The sequence below is a fragment of the Hylaeus volcanicus genome, chromosome 5, assembly GCF_026283585.1.
Source record: "Hylaeus volcanicus isolate JK05 chromosome 5, UHH_iyHylVolc1.0_haploid, whole genome shotgun sequence".
Taxonomy (NCBI): Eukaryota; Metazoa; Arthropoda; class Insecta; order Hymenoptera; family Colletidae; genus Hylaeus; species Hylaeus volcanicus.
The window spans coordinates 25187777-25207674 of record NC_071980.1 but is presented as its reverse complement, the minus strand read 5'-3'; the positions used below and the strand labels follow the sequence as shown (position 1 = coordinate 25207674).

Sequence of the window (19898 nt, the reverse complement as noted above, 5' to 3'; positions counted from 1 at the left end):
AATAATGCACACATAACCTAAACAAATTCGATGAACGTAACAAATGTATGCATCAATTTGTTTTGATTTTCTAGTCAAATACGACTAACATATTTAACATGTAATTGATAGTGCACAACACTTATTCGAAAATATTTTAATTTTTTATTCAAGAACATTGTTCTACAACCATAATAATTAATTTTACTATCGTGTATATGTACAAATAACTTTTTTTAGAAAAGTGTATTTAAAATAAAGTATTGTTTGACCTTCGTGCGTTTAAAAAATGGATATTTTAAAGGCAGAGATAATGAAAAAACGTAAACAGTTGGAGGAAAGCAACATTTTGGTAATTTGTGAACTTTTATTGTATTTTTCTGTTTTTATGTTGTAATTAGTTAACTTAATTTCACCAATATTACAGCAAAACAACAGAAAGTATTTTAGAAGAAGTGAGCTAATATCAAAGGACAAAGAGGCAAAGGAAGTACAAAAGACAAATGACGAAGATATTAAGATAAATGCAACTCAACAACAAGAAGAATGCATAACAGATGGTAGTGCTGAACATTTAATGTTACCTAGACATGAAGTTATTAAAAGATTACGTGAAAGAAGCGAGCCTGTATTATTATTTGGAGAATCAGAAATGGAAGCATTTAAACGATTAAGAAAATGTGAAATTCTAGAACCAGAAGTAAACAAGGTATATACTTTTACAATTTAAGATATGCTTGATACTGTTTTAAACTAATAAAATATTAACATATTTTAATATTATTTGAATTAAAGGGGTTCAGAAATGATTTTCAAGAAGCTATGGAACAAGTAGATCAAGCGTATCTGAATGAAATATTAGCTTCTTCAAAACCACAAGATCGAAATGGAAAAGGAGATGTAAATGTGCCAGATGAAGAAGTTACTTATGAAGATTTGCAGAAGATGTCTGTTAAATTAAACAAAGGTGATAGGGACTTTGACTTGAATGTCATTACACAATTCATACAATTCTTAGTGCAAATGTGGGGTAATCAATTGAATAGTAGAAGTACTGCTGAAAAAATGAGCACTAGAGGAAAAATGGCTAGTGCTACTTATGCGCAAACAAGAGAATATTTAAAACCTCTCCTTAGAAAATTAAAAAATAAATCTCTGCCAGAGGATATTACCGATAGTTTAACCGACATTGTAAAACATTTACTTGAACGTAATTATATATTGGTATGTATATAGATTTAATATATTACGTGATTTTAATTTGAAACATTTCATCAAAGAAATTTATTACAGGCAAGCGATGCATATCTACAAATGGCTATAGGTAACTCTCCGTGGCCTATTGGAGTAACTATGGTCGGTATTCATGCACGTACAGGAAGAGAAAAAATCTTTTCCAAAAATGTAGCACATGTAATGAATGATGAAACTCAGAGAAAATACATTCAAGCATTAAAAAGATTAATGACTAAATGTCAAGAATACTATCCTACAGATCCTTCTCGCTGTGTAGAGTATTCAAAAACATAATATTTTTACATAAAATATTTAGAGAAGTATACACTGTAAGATGTAAAATATTTAATTAAATAATAGTACATATTAATTATTCAGGTCTTTCTTACTACAGCCACAGTTGCTATATAGTGTATGTAAAAATAAAGTTGAACAATAGAAAATAATCAAGATCTCCTATCATAAGTAGTGTATCACCTTACCATTTGAATACTATCTTATTACCTCTTTGTACTATTCATTCTACCATAATGAACATAAAAATAAATATACCCCACAGAACATAATGTAACTGTTTTTAAAAATGCATTCTGAATAAAACAATACTACACCATTGCCCCATTTTTTTTAATACTTTCTATGTACTGTGTACTGCTTTCTATTTTATTTTAGAAGCAAATTCAATTGACTTCTTTACTGCAGCTTGAACTGCATTCATCATAGAAGCTCTATAAATACAATAAATAATTAATAATATTATATAATGTATTACATACACTTTTTTTCATTTATATCTTACCTAACTTGACCACATTCCATGGCATGAACTCCTGCAATAGTTGTACCTCCTGGAGAGCATACTTCATCCTTTAATTGACCAGGATGTCTACCAGTTTCTAATACCATTTTACCAGAACCAATTAATACTTGAGCTGCAAATTTTGTTGCCATGGGTCTTGGAACACCCATCATTACAGCACCATCTGCCAATGCTTCTATAACAAGATAAGCCTAGAAATTTTATTTTATTTTATAAAATTATTACAGATATTATGGGTTCTTGTAAAAGAATTAACATAACACTCACATAAGCAGGACCAGAACCTGTAAGGCCACCTATAGCATTCATAAGAGATTCGGGAACAGTTTCAACCACACCAACATACGAAAGTAATGTGTTTATCATAGTTTCATCTTGATCAGTTGTGTTCATAGTAGAATATACTACAAATTATAAAAATATTATAAAAACAGTATTGATATTATTCATGTACACATATTGTATTTACCTATTATTCCTTCACCAACCATCATTGGAGTATTAGGCATGCATCTAATGATTCTTGGTTGAGCTACAATATCCTTAAGTTTCTGAAAATATTTCAAAATGCAAAGCACATCTTTTTAAGAACAAAGTAGGTGATTAGAATAAATTTAACTCTTACATTGGCTAAGGTATCCAATGGGACACCCACTAGCACAGAGACAAACAGTGGTTTAGAAGACTTGCACAACATTGTAGCTTTCAATCCATCAATCGCATCATCAAGCACGTGTGGTTTCATTGCTAGAAATATGACATCACAATTGTCGAATACTTCTCCATTTTTGAATGTAGCATGGGCACCCAAGTCTGACCAAAAACTCAGGGTTCTACTTGTACGAGCAGAAACCCAAACATTGTTTGGATTTAAAATACCTGCAATGATAAAACAATTGTATTAATCCAAAATAATTATTATATCTGTAACTATTACAATAAAATTAATTACCTTTACGAATTAAACCAGCACCAATGGCACTAGCCATATTTCCACCACCAATGAAACCAATTTTAGTTGATTCAAAATTGTATTTTGCCATGTTTATCTGCAAATATATCCAATAACAGATTAGAATGCAAACAATATATGCACATTAATTATTATTAGCTGCACAAAGTATATTCCTAAAGTGTGCAATATAATGTTCGAATTTTTTAGTATAGTGTAATTCAGGAGATTTTGTTTAACATTTAATTTATCTACGAGTATTTTTTATTGTTTACTTGTGATAAAATAATGAAACTATTATTTACTTTCAAAAATATTGCAATCGTTTCGAACCATACCAAACATATATACACACGTGCATACGAATAATTGTCGAATTTATAAATATGTTTAGATACAAATACATGTTATGTTAATTAATGTTAAAGAAATTATACAAATGTCTTACGTAATGTATATTACTTTGTACATGTATAATTTATCCGAAACAACGTAAAAAAGATATCAGTTATTGAAACTCGACTATAAACGGTCCAATCGTGTACAATTGCGTATCGTGTCCAGATTTTAGGACCAGCGTATATTATATTTTTTGTGAAGAGAGAAAAAAAATTTGAAAGTCGAAAAAAATCGAATAAACACAGGAAGGAATAGAAAATAGAATAGAATTAGAAATATAGAATTGCAATCCCATCAAACAGAAAATTCATTCGAAGTATCTGCAATCTTTTTTCTGTATTTTCGATATGTTAACGATAGAATGTATATTTTGTACTAAATAAACTCCTTACAAAATATTACTCTCAGAGTTTTTGTATTTCATTTACATTATGAATTGTATTCTAAAATAAATTAACCTATCCACTATTCGAAGTAAACATGTATAATTTTAGTAGATGCTGATTATCATCAATCGAATAAATTAATTATAATGCGTACATAGTGTCATATGTATAGATATAAGAGAGAAAATAAATAAATAAATATTTGACACGTCTCTTTTATTTTATTCGTAAAATTGTACGAGGTTGTACTTTGCATTCGTTGATTTGTGTTGACGCGTGTAACGTGCAATTCACCGATGATAATCAATTTCCTGATTTGCGTATTTGAACGAATTTCTTAATTACAAACAATGTATGAGATAATATGACGTGCATAGCGTCCAGATTGACGCAATTTGTTGAACATTATAACATAACTTAGGTTTATAATAATGGGTAATTGTATACGAAGTTTACTAAGAAGGTTACAACGAAAGAGATGTACCGAAAAGTAATGTATCAGTTTTTAACAATTATAAACAAATACAAAAAGCATGCATATTTAACAGAAATGTAATTTTAGGACTATTATTTTACTGATCGTGGGCCTTGATAATGCGGGAAAGACCTCTGTTTTGAACCGTATAAGTGGTGGTACGTTTTTTATTATTACAAATTTCTTGTTTTATGTATATACTACTATTATTAATCTATTCAATTGGCTGTTCCTAAAATGAACATAGAGTAACAGAACATATTCTGTTCTTTGCACAATTTTGTTGTGTTGATTTAACACAAACTCTATTGTTTGTCAAATTTGTATGTCCATACATATTCAATATTTTATTTGTAATTTTATTATTTTTTTAAATTGGCGAACAGTACATAGATAATGTATTTTTACTTTTACTTTTAAGATTCAGACAAAAGTGTATTACCTACAATAGGATTTCGAACAGTTTCGTTAAGATATAAGTCATATGTGGTTAAAATTTATGACATTGGAGGTAGCTCACAAATCAGATCCTTGTGGACAAAATACTACAGCGGTGTAAGTAATTAATACGAGACTTATAAATTAAAATATTCCAATGAGTAGGATTACATTTCATAAAAATCTAATATTTTTCCTCACAAAAATGCTCTTGGTAACAACACATTTTGAAATATTCTTCTCTCTCCATTTTGCATCTTTTAGATACATGGTCTTATATATGTGGTGGATGCTAGTGATATTTCCCGTCTTACAGAAAATAAAGTTGTATTTGGTGAATTAATTTCACATGAATGTATTTCAGGGAAACCGTTATTGTTGTAAGAAAATTGAATGTATTTTTTATGCTTGCCTATTTTCCTTCTATCACAGAACACCATTTACAAATACAAATGCACCAGTTTAAATTTGCACAAAAGATTTACTTGTATGCAATATTTACACTATACTTACATTAATAAAACGTAACGTGTGTTTTACTGTAATAAGTTTCTATAACAGGCTTGCAAACAAACAAGACATATCAGGGGCTATAGATGAATTAGATCTTGTTGAAAACTTAGATGTTGAACATGCTGCTAATACTATGAAATGTCCTACAAGAGTGGAGATATGTTCATGTACTGGAGGAGAAAGTCAATCAAAAGGTACCACTACAGGCATTAAAAATGGCTACAAGTATGTAATTAATTCCTCAATCTTTGTAACAAACAATTCAAGAAAATTTCTTAGATTCAATTTATATATACGAAATTTATTTAGATGGCTATTGGACACAGTAGCAAAGAATTACACTGTATTAAACAATAGATTCAAGGACACACAAAATGTTCGAAATGATAAAGTTATAGAAGTACGATCTACAACACCAGACACATTATCAAGATTGTCAATTCATTCTAACCCTTTCAAACCAATCAGAGAACTAGTTATGAAAAGGGTAATACATCAAATATTGTTTATATTATTATTATTTGTTAAAATATCTTCATTTTACTCATTACAATTTCAGGAAGAAATTGACCCAATGAGTGTTTCACATTTAAATAATGGTATGTAATATTGTGATAAAAAAAAAGTTTGACTAATTAATAACTTATCTGAAACATACAAATATATTTATAGGTGTTGCTTCTGGAACTAAACTGAAGAAAATGTTTATGCACAAAAATAAGACTGCACCACTTACTACTGAAGAATCTGTTATTGAAATTGATGATATATCAGAAAGCACAAAGTTTACCACTAGACCTTTAGGAACTCAAAAAAGTCTTCAAACACTTCCACCAGTGGCATTGAATACATTTTCAAATTCAGTTAAATTAAAACCAAATCGTCCATATACCGCTCCAGAACGTTCACAACATTTTGTAAATAAAATAACAATAATCAACATTCCTGGTCAAGTGACAGAAGGTTAACATTATTTATTGTACTTAAGTAATAAACAGGGACCATTACGAATAAATATAATAAAAAAAAATCAAAAATTATATGGAGACAAATATTTTTAACAATGAAGTTATTATTTTTTGACTGCAAATCGACTGATAATTTTAACGCAAAAATGCAATATTTAAGAAATATTTAATATATATTAAACAATTTCCTTATATCTATACATAGTGTAAGATAATTTCCAGTAATGTTTATTTTTTATTATGCAATTATTTCTGTACGAGTTAAAATATGAAAAAAAAAAATAAATTGTGAAGAAACAAATAATATCTGTATGTACTTACAAATTATTCTACGTACAAAATATATTAATATTATTTATTAATAAACATGGGTGTTTTTTTTTACGTTATTGGTTACAATATACAATTTTTTTAAATTTTAACTTTATTTTAAAAGATTGTATACAAGATTGGTACACAAAAGTTTGACAAATATATGGATTGCAGTATATATTAAGGACTTACAAAATCTATAGTATAAATGTACTAAAAAACTTTCGATTATATAAAAGTATTACATGAAACTGTGTAAGAGAATGCTGTAAAGTCTCAAGCATAATTCAATAGCACATATTTTATCACAATTTACGATACAATAAATATTGTAAATATTCTTGCAACATTATCTTATATCGTTGAGCAATTACTTTATACGATTAAATATGAAATATTAATATGTTGAAAGATTACACTGAAAATTGTTACGACAAGGAACAATGCGTTTCATTTAATACTAACCTTTAAGTGAATAATTAACTTTTTTGTGAAAAATATTTCGCACAAATAACGCCACATATATGAGTATACAGTAATAAAGGCAAAGTGATCAAACAATTTGAAGCAACATTAAAAACTGTAAAATTACATTAATAATTATTTAAGAATTATATATTCTTATCATGAAAGACTGTTATATCACGATATCAAAAGTTCTCATTGATTATAGTAATGCCATTTTAATTACAAATATAGCAAATTTGCCATTTCAATATTGCGCTTTTCTTCTAAAATTCTTATCTACATCGTTTGGGAATGACTCCTCAAACTATGAAGCAACATAACTTTATATTTCAGCTAGCAATTCCAAAAGTATATGTCAAATGCATTTCATAATAATCTAGTTACAGAGTAAGTAATTTTATAGTTTTTCTCTTAACGTTAGATAAAACTTGAATATTCGTTATAATTGCACCTTATATAATCACAACTATTTAGACAAGTAATGTTCATTTACTACTAAGTAGAAAATATGTCACTTTTTATATAAGGTTAGACTATTGCTTGTTGCATAAAGACACAAGTTTTGTCCTCCTGACGTTTGTACAAAGCAGCAGTTATATTAATTGTATAAATTGTTCAAGTTGCTTTTGTTACAATGGCTCAAAAATACTTCTTTCTAAATATACTGGTAAAATAAATTAGAGAATCTGGAGATAAATATTGAATTCGGAAGAATTAAATAAATATCGTATAATGTTATTTCAAAAATTCTCAGGTTTACTTTATGCTTTAACTCACTCTTATTGAGTGTTTACCTTGATCAATGTATCACTGAATGAATAGCATTGAACATTATCTCATTTCCATAGACGATTCTCTAATTATTTTGAGCAGTACATATATATAATAATTGTATAGTTAGTATATAAATTACTTATTAAATTTTGTTTGAAAGCAGCAATTAAAAAGGCAATTGATCCTCGCTATATTGTGAACTGAGAATCATAGTGGTGTAAGTAAGTTTAAAAAAAAAAAAAAAAAAAAATATTGAATTAATCTCACAGAAGATGTGTGATATAATGCAATATATCAATCTTTTTATTTTTTTTTGGACTTACACAACCATGATCCTCAACCCGCAATACGTATAAAGCACTATCTTAATTTTATTTTGCATTTGTACTTATTTAATATCTTATGTCTAATATCCCAAGTATATTTTAATAAACTTTTGTACGACCACTATTTACCTTATGTGGCTTTATAATGGCTTAAAAATGATCAAAGGTTATAGTTCAAAATTTTATCGCTATAAATCTATAATATTTTTTATAAATCTTGCAAAAGATATATAATTTGTAAGATTTCTTTTTAAATTTGACGAGTACAAAAATGTATATATACTATAAAATCTATTATATTGTATTGCTGTAATGTTTTTGTCTTATAATGTAAGTTTTGCATAATATAATGGCAGTTTATAAGATAAATGCTATCATTTAAATGCAATACATTGCAAACACACTACAAATGAGAGTAGCACAGACAAAATATTACCATTTAACTCTCAGAGTAGTGATATTAGTGCAATGAAAAGGTACACGCTGTATAAAATCTATTATACTGCATAAATCTCTCATGTATAAAATGACTATACCGCTCCATTTTTTGCGGGTGTAAATTTTACTAAACGAGTTAACATTGTAGTAATGCACGGAATTTGTTTTTGTTGATGCATTGTTATGTTGTCAGGAGTATTGGATTCAAAATCAATAGCAACTCGCTGACAAACAAACGTGAGCAAAGTTAACAAGTCATACCGCATTGCATTCTCGCGTAATTCCATGCACAATGCTTGCATGAACCAGGAGCCACGAGTAGTATTCCTCCAGGAGTAATAACCTATACAATTCATATAATTTTTGTAGAAATAAAGTTCTTAAGAAATCCGTTCTTTATATTTAATCTATTATACAAGATGGTTCGTCAAAAGTAGAACACTTGGTTATCTCTTATTATAACTTTTCAAATAGACTTACATGTCCTTTTCTATATAAAGCTACAAGTTCTTCAGTAATCTCTAACACATATACATTTTATCATTAATAATCTAGGATGAAACTATCAAGGATATTCATTCTTTATGAACTAAATGTATTGTTTCTGATGGATCATTCTGTATTAACTATTATTCCAATTATTAAATTTTATTTTAACAAAGCATTTACCTGGTATTGTTGAATAAGCAATTAAAAAGTCTGCATGACTTGGTATACGAAATGAGGAAACAGGTAGACCATCAGTTTCTGTTCTGTCTTTCATTGTTATACCTCCATCCAATCTATCTCCTTGGCAAGCTTGTATAAAAAATAACTTTGGTTTTCCTGCTAATGTAGGACATTTATCAGCTGTAAAATGGCTCCAAATGGAATCAGGTTTATAGGATGTATCATGAGCATAAAGTAATCCTAATTCTCCATGGCTCAATACAGCTACAATCAAACAGTCATGCTGAGAATGATCCATGCCAGCGACTGTAAAATGAAAACAAATAGTTTTTGAAAATATATTCAATGAACGTTTGGTTATATGTTTAAATTTACAATTTAACATGTTTCATGCCTCATAGACCACCACTGATTCACGATGAACTTTCCATTTAGGTTGTTTGTGATGTTCACTATTAAGAGGAATATAACAAAAAGATATTTTATAACATCATTAATCACAACACAATTGTCATGCTTAATATAGTTTGTAGGAAAACTTAATCCTTCTTCTAAAAAATAATGATACTTGCAGTATTGTAGTTATGGTAAAACAAATTATAAACATTTAAAGTAAGATTCAGCAGTGTAAGTCATTTATGATTCATGCAGCCGGAATGGAAAGTCACAATAAAATTGATGTGGCAAGGAACGTGTTAAAAAGAGCATTCTTATGATAATGAAATAGGAAGTTTAAAATTATAAAAGGGTAGAATATCCACTGAGTACCTCTTTCTAAATTTCTCACTATATCTCTATGTGTTGAATTATGAAAATCATTTACTTCAAAACCAAGATTGTTCAATGTAGTGATAAGATTTTCACAATCCATATTTGTTCCACATCTAGGTTTGAGATGTGCAATAGTGAAAAATTCATGATTAAAAATAATAGCTAATCCACGTTTTGAATGATTCATGTTGTAATGCGTAGCATAACGTTCTGTGGGTGCCATTTGTAAAGGGCCCGCAAGGGGACTGACACTGTTTCTGTAAAATAAAGAAAGAGCATGCCTGATAGTGGGTCCATTTAACAAACCATTAACTCATTACACATGAAAAGACAGCATGGAAATAACATAATTGTCAGGTTTTATAAATTATCTATTTTGTTTACTAACATTCCAACCTATAAAATGATCTATATTAATTATTTATATATTATTTTATTGTTATACTGTGGATAAACAAATTTACTAATTCAATTTAATTTGCTTCATTTTAGCGAAAAGATTTGGTTTTATATGGAATATAAGGAATATGAGATTTGTATTTGTATCAAAACACAATCTTCAATCAATTCTAAAAATAGATAATCTGAATTAAACAGTTTCATGCAAGTATATTACACGTATCGGTGTACAATATGGAAAATGTCGTGAACACAAGGGCATTGACATTCTTTCAATACATAATACGATTTAATTGTACAAAGCATTCGTGTCAGTTAAACCATACCTGGAGCATCCAAACGCGTCTCCGACATCGTTACTGTATTTTATGCTTTCGTTCGTGGTGCCACTTTCCGTCGAACACATGTTTTCACTTTAGAAACGATTTACACAGCGAAAGTAACAAACAGTTTTGTTATAAAAAATCTCTGAACACTGTTTACTAACGCAATCAAATGCGAGTATGATTCACGCCAACGCGCTCTGTCATGGTACCAACCATTTAATCACTTTTAATACGGTAGCTTGGCCCCCCTGGTGAACACACAGTGCAACATAGATATATGACAAATATTTATACAAGGTGTCCCAAAAATGTTGTAACACCTTGAAAGGGGTGGTTCATGGGGTGATTTGAAACAACTTTTTCCTTAGCGATAATGTTGTCCTAGGTTTCGTTGAGGAGATATTAACGGAAAACACTGACCAATGAGAGCGCGAGTATGCCGATGGAGCGGCCACGGTAGCGAATGAGCGCAGCCGCCTAGCGCGTAATTCATGCTCAACCGGCATACTCGCGCTCTCATTGGTCAGTGTTTTCCGTTAATTCTCCTCAACGAAACCTAGGACAATATTTTCGCTAAGGAAAAAGTTGTTTCAAATCACCCCACTCTTTCAAGGTGTTACAACATTTTTGGGACACCCTGTATAATATAGCATGAACCATTCAAAATGAAGAAGACATAGGTTATGCTTTAAACAGTTTATTACCTAAATATAATCTTCGAAGAGAGAATATTTTTATTACAACTAAACTTGGTATGCATCACTGAAGAATGAAACCTAGATGATATTAATATAAATAATATTAATACTTTATCTTTATGACAGCACCAAGTTATAATGGAAATCTAATACGTATAGAACAATCTGTACAAAGATCTCTTAAAGCACTTAATACCACATACATAGATCTCTATTTAATTCATTGGCTTGGTGCAACTCACCTCCCACAAAATTCTACAAATAATCAAGTCTTAAGAACAAATCTTGGGATAAATTGGTGGAGTTAAAGAAACAAGGATTTATAAAGTCTCTAAGTGTCTCCAACTATACCATAAATCATCTAAAAGACTTAATGCAACATTATAAAGAGGTACGACCAGCTGTCATTCAAGTATAGTAACTGTGTTTGTGTTTTATATTTATTTTAATTTGTATTGATTATAAGGGTAAAGTATATTTTTATATTACAGGTTGAATGTCATCCACATTACAGACAAGAAGAATTAATTAAGTATTGTAAGGAAAAAGGGATATATGTACAAGAATATTCTTCTTTGGGAACTAGTAGCAACACTAATCTTTTAAAAGACCCAACTATAACACTAATAGCTTCTGGACTTAATGTATCACCAGCTAGATTACTTTTGAAGTGGGCTTTGCAACAAGTCATTGGTGTTATTCCCAAAGCAGTAAAAAGAGAGCATATAAGAGATAATATATAACTGAATTTTACTATTGATCAAGAAAACATGAAAGTTTTATCTTCTTTACCTCAACATAAATATTGTTGGGATCCATCAAATGTATATTAAACAATTTTTAAAATAAATGTTCAAATAAATGTATATGATTACCTTAAAGATAACAATTTCATATCAATTATAATAGCATGGAAGATTTTGCAGATGAGATTGCAAAGCTTTGTATAGATAAATATATAAAACTTGGTAAATCTGGTAAACCAACAGAGACAGAATGGACTGTATTGTCAGGTATAGTATTAAGGAAAGGTGATGGTTTATTATCTCTAGTAGCTCTTGCTACAGGAACAAAGTGTTTAGGAGAAATAGATTTAATAAATACAGAATTATATAAGGATGGTTGTAGATTAAATGATTCTCATGCGGAAGTTCTAGCTAGACGTGCCTTTTTAAGATATTTATATGAACAGATTAATTTATTGCTTGACGGTACTAAAAGCGATGTTTTTACAATGGACGATAAGAAAAAACTTAAACTGAACAACGGAATATCATTCCATTTTTTCACAAGCCAAACACCGTGTGGAGATTGTTCTATATTTCCAAAAGATGAGTTCTGTGAAAATGATACACCACCAATGAAAATAAGAAAACATGATTATGATGATGCAGGAGAAGTAATCATGGAATCATATAATGATAAAAAGGAACAGATAATCAAAGATATTTATAGAACGGGTGCAAAATGCGTTAAAACTGAACAATACCAAGATCCTCATCTAGGTGGGGTGAATTATCATGTGATTGGACCATTGCGTACTAAACCAGGAAGGGGTAATCCAACTCTTAGCTTGTCTTGTTCTGACAAAATGGCAAAGTAAATAAAACTGGATAAAGCTACAGCTCCTTCTATATATATGTAGAAATTATACAGTAATTGCATTTTATAATTTTTAGGTGGAACATTCTTGGATTACAAGGTTCACTTTTATCAATACTGATACCTTCAATAAAAATGGAAACTATCACAGTTGGAGGCAAATGTCCTTTTTCCTTAGAAGCGATGGAACGTGGATTACATAAGCGATTCAATAACAAGGAAACACCTGGATTGAAAATTATGCAAGCTAAATTTTCTTTTCAACAGCAGAAAAATCACAAAAGAAAGTACCCATGTCCATCAAGTATCATATGGTGTGCTGTAAGATATCGGTACATTTTTAATATTTTGATATTGCGGTATAATCAACTATAATTAGTATGAAAAACCAAAGTAATGTTATTAATGTTTCATTTTCAGTAATACGGAAATAGCAGTTGAAGGTAGAAAACAGGGAGCTACTAAAAAAAAGAAAGGTTATAATTTACTCGTAACTAGGCGCGCTCTTTTTGAAACATTCTTACACACTTATAACAGGTATATAAATGTTGATTGCAATATAAGACATCCAAAAAAAATTACTTATCTAGACTACAAAAAGTGGTCCAAAAATTACCAAAATTTATGGAACATATTGAAATCAGAGTCTTTCCGCGCTTGGCCCGCGAAACCAACTCGCTTACAAACGTTTGTATTGTAAAATCTTTAGTATTTTTATAGCAATTTCTTAAAATACGACACAAAAATACGAGTTATAAAAATAATGATACGACAAAAAAAATATTTTACAGTGTTCGTTTACTTATATTGGTATATCCCACACCGACACACGTTAAAACAACTTGATCTAATATTTCATCTTCTTCTTTAAGTGGTTCAATTTTAAATACGATTCCAAAAAAATCTCGTAAATCACGTAAACACTGTATCCTGCAATAATAATATTACCGTTTATATAATTATTATTATTACCTTTTATATAAGAACAAATAATTGGTTACATTGCTGGTGTTAAAGGTCCTGTTACCACTTTTGAAACATCTTTTTTACTCAGTGCCATGAACATTGCAGTCATGCTTTGAAAAGGAGAATCCACACATCCATTTCTAAATTCACATAAATTTATGTTACAACTTGACTACTCTGTATTTCCTGTCAAGTAAAATTATGTTTGCCATACCGATAAATTTCATCAACTAGTTTCATAGCTGCTTCTTTACCAAGGTCTTCTGGTACACAGGGTAACGAACCTGTTGTCATCAGAGGTGAAAATGCTTCTCCACCAAAAACAACTTCTGTGGTGGTTTCAGCTAATAAATTTAATCCAAAACCTGACACATTTGTAATTATTATGAGTACTCAATGAAAATAAAAATTAAATAAATGTAATAATAATAATAATGCAATATTACCTGGTGATTTTCCACTGGATGCACCTTTACAATGATCTGTATGAATATATACATCAGGTAGGAATTTCAGTAAAACACCTTTGGCTGATTCTACTATTCTATTAGCAATAGCAGGAGAAACACGTATACTACATGCAGTGCCTCTTATTCGTTTTACCATTCCACTATTTTGAAGCTATAAATATACTTTTCTAAATATATCTAAAAATATGACTATCAGAAGAAAATGTAAAGTAAAAAATGTGACTAACTTGAATACTTTTGAGATTACGACTAGCGGGGCATTTGAAACGAATCTCTCCACCACCTAAAGGTGCTGCTCCTCTTTTATTAATGTTAAATACAACTTCATTATCACCTGCTAAGAATCTTTTTAATATAGGTACTGCAGTTGTTTTAATTCTGTCCACACATGGATCTTAAAAATTAATGCATATAATTATAATAGATATATTTATACTCTAATAGAAAAATTTATTGTAAATCTTACCAACCTATAGTATTATTAGTAATTCCCCTAAGTTTTATATCAACTGGGCTTTTACAGAATGGAGCTAATATCATAATTCCTTCTAAGTAATAGCCAATACCTCGTTGCAAGCTACAATCATGTTCCAATTCACCACCATTTAATAAACCAGGATTATAATACAAATTGGTTCCAGTTTCGTTTAATTCTATTCTTGATCCATTTGTGATTTTATCCAATAAACGTATAAAACTTACTTCATACTCTGATACAAAAGATATGTTACAAGGAAAATGCTAAATATTTTATACAATACTTTGTATTTCTCTGCTTCATTTTGGCTAAGTAAACTAACCTTTAAGTCCAGGATCATCATCTTTAATTCTGATATCTGTTATTCGTACGGGTTTTCCTGAAAGCGTAGAAAGTAACAAACGATATCGCAAATAATTGCAGCCTTCGTACGTTAAAACTCTATTTTTCACTTTAGCTGGCATGTTGTGTTAAAATTCGTGGTAGTAAACAAAACAGCTTGAGAGAAGCATGAAATTATCTGACGTCATTATGTCATTGCATCACAGAATTCTGAAGAATACATGCGAATACCTTTACTCTGTGATTACACTATTTTTTTAACCATATTTGTAGGGATTTTATATGTCAAGATCGAACGAATTACTTGTTCGATAGAAATATGATGAGTTTATTATCTTCAAAGCATTTTTACTAGATAAACGATTATCGCGTTGATAATAATTTCAAAGATAAAAAGTAAAGAATTTTACAATTAAAATTTTATCAAGTTCCAAATGGCGTTATCAGGAAAAAATGTATTTGTCACCGTTGGCACAACCAAATTTGATGAATTGATTAAGACAGTACTTACTACAGAAATTTTAGAGGTAACATTTCAATCTTACTATTACTGTATACTGTGAAATATTACAAAAACTTTGAATTCTTGTTTTAGGCATTATCATTGAAAGCATATAACAAGCTAATTCTGCAGATTGGTAAAACTTCACTTGTACCAAATTGTGTACCACGTTGTGGCTTTGTTGCTATAGAATATTTTACATTGAGTTCAAATATACTTGAATATGTCAAGGCTGCAGATCTTGTTATTAGTCATGCAGGAGCAGGAAGTATTCTTGATGCATTAGAAAATAAAAAAAATTTAATTGTAGTTGTAAACCAAAGTTTAATGGACAATCATCAATTGGAATTGGCAGAACAACTTTACATGGATAAATATTTATATTATTGTACCTGTGAAACCTTGTTAAATATTGTCAAGACAATGAACTTTACTGAACTGAGACCTTTTATTAACAACAAGAGTATACATATTGCAGAGCAAATAAACCAAATAATGGGCTTTTCAATATAAACTTGTTTTTTTATCAAATTAAATATTTCAGTACGATCATAGAATGTTTTATTTTTCATTACAATATGAGTATGTATTATAATAATTTCCATTATTTATTACAACAGATATAGCTTTAAGATAATTTACAATAGGAATAAAAATTACTTACATAACAGTTTCTTAAAATTATGTCGTATTGGCATAGAAAATTTATAATTTCAAGGTAAGGAAAACTATTACAGAATAACGGCAGTTAACGTTCTTTCGGATACATTCTAAATGATCTTTGGATAGATGTTACTGTTAAAATAAAAGGTATATTAGTAAACGGATTTTTTAAACACTGCACAGTGTTGAAATAAATTTAGCTCCTTAAAAAAATGTTCATGTATTTTTCTTCATAAGTTTTGTCTTTTAGAAATCGCGTAGAAGTCAGGCAATTTTGCACATCAATGAAGAGTCATTGCATTAATATTAATCCGAAAAATTTGCATATTTTAGAGCATTATATTGTTTGATTTCTTAGATCATTGCAGAATTACTTATACTTTCAATTTATTGGATGAAGATACATGCACATGAGGCAAACTACATATGTTTATAGCAGCATGTGTTCTTTAATTACAGACCAAACCAAGACGCGTCATTTCTTTTAAGAGTTCATTTCCCATTTGCGCAGGACTCTTTGTCACTATTACACCAGCCTGTAAAAAATGTTTTATATACGATAAAATAACATATTGTGGCACCAAACTTAAAATTAACAATGCATGTAAATCCTAACCTTTTCAAGTGCATTGATTTTATCTTGCGCGCCTCCTTTTCCTCCTGAAATAATTGCACCAGCGTGTCCCATTCTTCGTCCAGGTGGAGCAGTAAGACCAGCAATAAATGATACCACTGGTTTAGCTTTACCTCCCTAAAATTACATTGGACATATATTACCTATATATATTAATATTTTGGTACTTTATATTTGCAAGGAATTGTTTTCGGATACCGCAGGACATTGGTATTACGGAAAAAGGATGATGGTTTATTAGGATAGGATAGGATTTGGGTACCACTAAATCTGAACAGCAACCAACAGTATTATGTTCAATGAGATATTCCGCTGCTGATTCTTCTGCGCTTCCACCAATTTCACCAATCATTATAATGCCATCGCAATCTGGATCCCTGAGGAACACATCTAAGCAATCAATGAAGTCTGTCCCATTAAATGGATCTCCACCAATTCCAACACAAAGAGTTTGCCCAAGACCAGCCTTAAATTAAAATTTGCTCATATTATTTGAAACATATATTTTTTTAATTTTATTCAACAGTCATTCACTTACAAGGGTTGTTTGATTCACAGCCTCATATGTTAAAGTACCAGACCTTGACACAATACCAACTTTTCCTCTTTGATGTATATGTCCTGGCATAATACCTATTTTACACTGAAATAGTGACATAATATAAGTAATTTATGCAATATATGTGACATATATGTATGCATGCACCATCTTGTTGCATTATATGGATATTGATGATTTTAGAAACAATATTCACAGAGTAAACTCAATAGCAGAACATAGGAAAATTAATATAAATTCATAAATAAATTAAAAATTTTTGCACCTGTTCTGGTGCTATTATTCCAGGACAATTCGGACCAATAAGACGAGATTTGCTTTGCTCCAAAAGTCGCCTTTTGACTTTGACCATATCATGTTGTGGAATACCTTCTGTGATACACACAATTAATGGCATTTCGGCATCTATTGCCTCCATGATAGCTGCTGCTGCAGCTGGTGGAGGTACATAAATAACAGTGGCAGTAGCACCAGTAGCATCTTTTGCCTACAAGAAACACATATGTTACATTTTTTAAATGTATAATACACAAAGAGTATTATAAAAGCAGAAAATAAAACTTGTAAACAAATATTATTTACCAACCTCTTTTACAGATTTGAAGACTGGTTTTCCAAGATGTTCTGTACCTGCTTTCTTAGGGCTAACACCACCTACTAATTTGGTACCATAGTCAATAGCTTGTTGACTATGAAATGTTCCTTGTTTACCAGTAAAACCTTGACATATAACTTTGGTATTGGAATCAATTTTCAGATTTTTCCTAGTTTCTGTATAATTGAATCTTACTTGAGTACGTAATAAGTTTCCACAATTTCTGACTGAAACATAAAAGAATAATTTATTTTAAATTTATATATATAGGTATATTGTTAGTTAAAATACATTTTAAAACAAGATTCTAAAGAAAAACACAAATTAAGAGCCATTTTTATTTTGATATATCATTTGAATTGAGTTTCATTGAGCTTTATAAGAGTAAGTATATATTATTTTATAGCATCAATACATTTCAAATCAATATTGTCTTCAGCCAGATGTTATTTATAGTGACAATATCAAATTTCTTCACTTTTGGGTCAAGGTTCAGTGACTGAATATCATCCAATGATGTGTAATTGATTGGCATGACATTTGCTATGACAGAACAAAGAATTAATCTATTTATTGAAATAAATCTAAAAAAACACAATTTCTAACAGTTACAGAAACTAATACAGACAAGGAAATATTAGCACAAAAAACATATAAGAACAGAAATATATATATATATATGAAATTTAAAAAAGTATTATGAGATAAGCTTTCACTGCAGCTTATAGACAAGGACAGGAATTTTAATATAGATTTACATAATACCTCATTGACAGTTAAAATGGAACATTAATTAAAAGCATTCTCCCCATAAAGATTGAATTACTAATAATTATTTGTATCCTTACATAATGGTGCTTTAACGTGAACGCGGGATGTCAAATGTATTTTTAGTTTCTACAATAATGTTATATTTGATGAGATCACAAGGAAAGGGTGTGTAAAGTTTCAAAGTATTTTTGAAAAATGTTTGAAACACTTTCAAGTACAGAAAGGTCTCACTTTGACATTGAACGATACACGAGTATCGTTCGAGTCTTACCTGTGAATTTTGAAAATGTCCTGACTGCCACAGCCATTTTTTAATTGATTCTTCAGCTAAAAAAAGTTAACGAACAAAATGGAATTATTCGAAAACTACCATTAAGAGGGCTATCTTCTGTGGACTGACGAGAAGGCCAAGTCCGAAGGAAAATACACGGACAAAGTGTAGTTATCGCATGTATGTATGGAAGTACCAGTTTCCACGAATTCGTTATAGGAACTTGTCAAGTGACAGGAACATTGAAGATCGAACTGATTGGTCAAGTTCACAAAGCTTTTTCTACGACCCGATATTCAATGCAAGCATACGATCATAGAGAATACAGTTCCATATACACTTGCAAACGTACGAAAATTATTATTTCGATCCATTCATCGTTGTAGCATTAAAGGTTAACGAAAATTCATCTTATTTTTAACGTTTCGTTCCAGTTTTGAATCGATTCTTTTCGTAAATATTATGTAGCCAGTTACAAGAGACACTAGATAGATAATTTTCCTAGATTCACGATCACTTCATTGGTAGAGAAATAGGGAAATTAACTTTGGCTCGGTTACGTATAGTTTGAAACGTATCGTAGATTCATTCATGAAATCCATACATTTTAAATAAAAATATACAACGCGGAAATTAAGATAATGTGGTAGAAAAAGGAATAAACTAAATGTTGAGAATCGAGTATCCTGTATATGAAT

At 29.8% G+C, this 19898-nt stretch overlaps 7 protein-coding genes across 15 annotated transcripts; 4 read left to right on the top strand and 3 right to left on the bottom strand.

Annotated features, from left to right (window-relative positions):
- The first annotated feature begins 31 nt into the window (after positions 1–31).
- On the top strand, positions 32–1512 carry LOC128877376 (pre-mRNA-splicing factor 18). Its single transcript, XM_054124629.1, has 4 exons — positions 32–331; positions 407–688; positions 775–1203; positions 1273–1512. Exons 1-4 carry the CDS (start codon positions 269–271, stop codon positions 1507–1509), a joined length of 1011 nt encoding a protein of 336 aa, XP_053980604.1. The 5' UTR covers positions 32–268; the 3' UTR covers positions 1510–1512.
- Positions 1513–1538: 26 nt separating this feature from the next.
- LOC128877379 (caspase-1-like) lies at positions 1539–10970 on the bottom strand. Of its 8 annotated transcripts, none has more exons than XM_054124640.1 (7): positions 9154–9172; positions 2988–3084; positions 2661–2914; positions 2505–2586; positions 2303–2439; positions 2015–2226; positions 1539–1943 (listed from the first exon to the last, which is right to left on the bottom strand). In XM_054124640.1, the coding sequence occupies exons 2-7, from the start codon at positions 3076–3078 to the stop codon at positions 1874–1876; spliced, it is 846 nt and encodes a 281-aa protein (XP_053980615.1). In that variant the 5' UTR covers positions 3079–3084; positions 9154–9172; the 3' UTR covers positions 1539–1873. The 8 variants fall into 8 exon arrangements, with proteins under 8 accessions (XP_053980615.1, XP_053980613.1, XP_053980611.1 ...); XM_054124638.1 differs by lacking the exon at positions 9154–9172 and adding an exon at positions 4022–4161; XM_054124636.1 differs by lacking the exon at positions 9154–9172 and adding an exon at positions 3927–4071.
- LOC128877375 (ADP-ribosylation factor-like protein 13B) lies at positions 4122–6489 on the top strand. The gene is made up of 8 exons (XM_054124628.1): positions 4122–4262; positions 4335–4405; positions 4669–4802; positions 4950–5065; positions 5247–5423; positions 5508–5685; positions 5758–5797; positions 5871–6489. Exons 1-8 carry the CDS (start codon positions 4204–4206, stop codon positions 6164–6166), a joined length of 1071 nt encoding a protein of 356 aa, XP_053980603.1. The 5' UTR covers positions 4122–4203; the 3' UTR covers positions 6167–6489.
- Positions 10971–11241: 271 nt separating the features above from the next.
- On the top strand, positions 11242–13649 carry LOC128876632 (tRNA-specific adenosine deaminase 1-like). 2 transcript variants are annotated; one of them, XM_054123153.1, is made up of 5 exons: positions 11242–11401; positions 11474–11738; positions 11839–12946; positions 13027–13281; positions 13370–13649. In XM_054123153.1, the coding sequence occupies exons 3-5, from the start codon at positions 12258–12260 to the stop codon at positions 13647–13649; spliced, it is 1224 nt and encodes a 407-aa protein (XP_053979128.1). In that variant the 5' UTR covers positions 11242–11401; positions 11474–11738; positions 11839–12257. The 2 variants fall into 2 exon arrangements, with proteins under 2 accessions (XP_053979128.1, XP_053979129.1); XM_054123154.1 differs by having other exon boundaries at positions 13027–13270; positions 13370–13531.
- Positions 13650–13734: 85 nt separating this feature from the next.
- Positions 13735–15459, bottom strand: LOC128876633 (RNA 3'-terminal phosphate cyclase-like protein). Its single transcript, XM_054123155.1, has 7 exons — positions 15186–15459; positions 14856–15095; positions 14613–14779; positions 14362–14536; positions 14130–14280; positions 13951–14055; positions 13735–13879 (listed from the first exon to the last, which is right to left on the bottom strand). The coding sequence occupies exons 1-7, from the start codon at positions 15325–15327 to the stop codon at positions 13735–13737; spliced, it is 1125 nt and encodes a 374-aa protein (XP_053979130.1). The 5' UTR covers positions 15328–15459.
- A 134-nt stretch (positions 15460–15593) lies between these two features.
- On the top strand, positions 15594–16888 carry LOC128876636 (UDP-N-acetylglucosamine transferase subunit ALG13 homolog). The gene is made up of 2 exons (XM_054123157.1): positions 15594–15732; positions 15801–16888. The coding sequence occupies exons 1-2, from the start codon at positions 15640–15642 to the stop codon at positions 16218–16220; spliced, it is 513 nt and encodes a 170-aa protein (XP_053979132.1). The 5' UTR covers positions 15594–15639; the 3' UTR covers positions 16221–16888.
- Positions 16252–19422, bottom strand: LOC128876635 (succinate--CoA ligase [ADP/GDP-forming] subunit alpha, mitochondrial). The gene is made up of 7 exons (XM_054123156.1): positions 19201–19422; positions 18150–18385; positions 17829–18050; positions 17543–17647; positions 17291–17470; positions 16987–17121; positions 16252–16906 (listed from the first exon to the last, which is right to left on the bottom strand). Exons 1-7 carry the CDS (start codon positions 19235–19237, stop codon positions 16820–16822), a joined length of 1002 nt encoding a protein of 333 aa, XP_053979131.1. The 5' UTR covers positions 19238–19422; the 3' UTR covers positions 16252–16819.
- Positions 19423–19898: the final 476 nt, after the last annotated feature.

Excerpts from the sequence above, each read along its gene's own strand:
- LOC128877376 (XM_054124629.1), top strand. The coding sequence starts at position 269 with ATGGATATTTTAAAGGCAGAGATAATGAAAAAACGTAAACAGTTGGAG. Across the intron at positions 332-406 it reads TGGAGGAAAGCAACATTTTG|CAAAACAACAGAAAGTATTT; the intron begins GTAATTTGTGAA and ends CCAATATTACAG. Across the intron at positions 1,204-1,272 it reads TTGAACGTAATTATATATTG|GCAAGCGATGCATATCTACA; the intron begins GTATGTATATAG and ends AATTTATTACAG.
- LOC128877375 (XM_054124628.1), top strand. The coding sequence starts at position 4,204 with ATGGGTAATTGTATACGAAGTTTACTAAGAAGGTTACAACGAAAGAGA. Across the intron at positions 4,406-4,668 it reads TTTGAACCGTATAAGTGGTG|ATTCAGACAAAAGTGTATTA; the intron begins GTACGTTTTTTA and ends TTTACTTTTAAG. Across the intron at positions 5,066-5,246 it reads TCAGGGAAACCGTTATTGTT|GCTTGCAAACAAACAAGACA; the intron begins GTAAGAAAATTG and ends TTTCTATAACAG.
- LOC128877379 (XM_054124632.1), bottom strand. The coding sequence starts at position 10,729 with ATGTGTTCGACGGAAAGTGGCACCACGAACGAAAGCATAAAATACAGT. Across the intron at positions 10,182-10,649 it reads GACGCGTTTGGATGCTCCAG|AAACAGTGTCAGTCCCCTTG; the intron begins GTATGGTTTAAC and ends TTTATTTTACAG. Across the intron at positions 9,460-9,921 it reads AGTGAGAAATTTAGAAAGAG|TCGCTGGCATGGATCATTCT; the intron begins GTACTCAGTGGA and ends TTCATTTTACAG.
- LOC128876632 (XM_054123153.1), top strand. The coding sequence starts at position 12,258 with ATGGAAGATTTTGCAGATGAGATTGCAAAGCTTTGTATAGATAAATAT. Across the intron at positions 12,947-13,026 it reads TGTTCTGACAAAATGGCAAA|GTGGAACATTCTTGGATTAC; the intron begins GTAAATAAAACT and ends TATAATTTTTAG. Across the intron at positions 13,282-13,369 it reads TGGTGTGCTGTAAGATATCG|TAATACGGAAATAGCAGTTG; the intron begins GTACATTTTTAA and ends TTTCATTTTCAG.
- LOC128876633 (XM_054123155.1), bottom strand. The coding sequence starts at position 15,327 with ATGCCAGCTAAAGTGAAAAATAGAGTTTTAACGTACGAAGGCTGCAAT. Across the intron at positions 15,096-15,185 it reads TGATGATCCTGGACTTAAAG|AGTATGAAGTAAGTTTTATA; the intron begins GTTAGTTTACTT and ends CTTTTGTATCAG. Across the intron at positions 14,056-14,129 it reads CTAGTTGATGAAATTTATCG|AAATGGATGTGTGGATTCTC; the intron begins GTATGGCAAACA and ends ATGTGAATTTAG.
- LOC128876636 (XM_054123157.1), top strand. The coding sequence starts at position 15,640 with ATGGCGTTATCAGGAAAAAATGTATTTGTCACCGTTGGCACAACCAAA. Across the intron at positions 15,733-15,800 it reads TTACTACAGAAATTTTAGAG|GCATTATCATTGAAAGCATA; the intron begins GTAACATTTCAA and ends TTCTTGTTTTAG.
- LOC128876635 (XM_054123156.1), bottom strand. The coding sequence starts at position 19,237 with ATGGCTGTGGCAGTCAGGACATTTTCAAAATTCACAG. Across the intron at positions 17,648-17,828 it reads GAATAATAGCACCAGAACAG|TGTAAAATAGGTATTATGCC; the intron begins GTGCAAAAATTT and ends TCACTATTTCAG. Across the intron at positions 17,122-17,290 it reads ATCTCATTGAACATAATACT|GGAGGTAAAGCTAAACCAGT; the intron begins GTTGGTTGCTGT and ends ATGTAATTTTAG.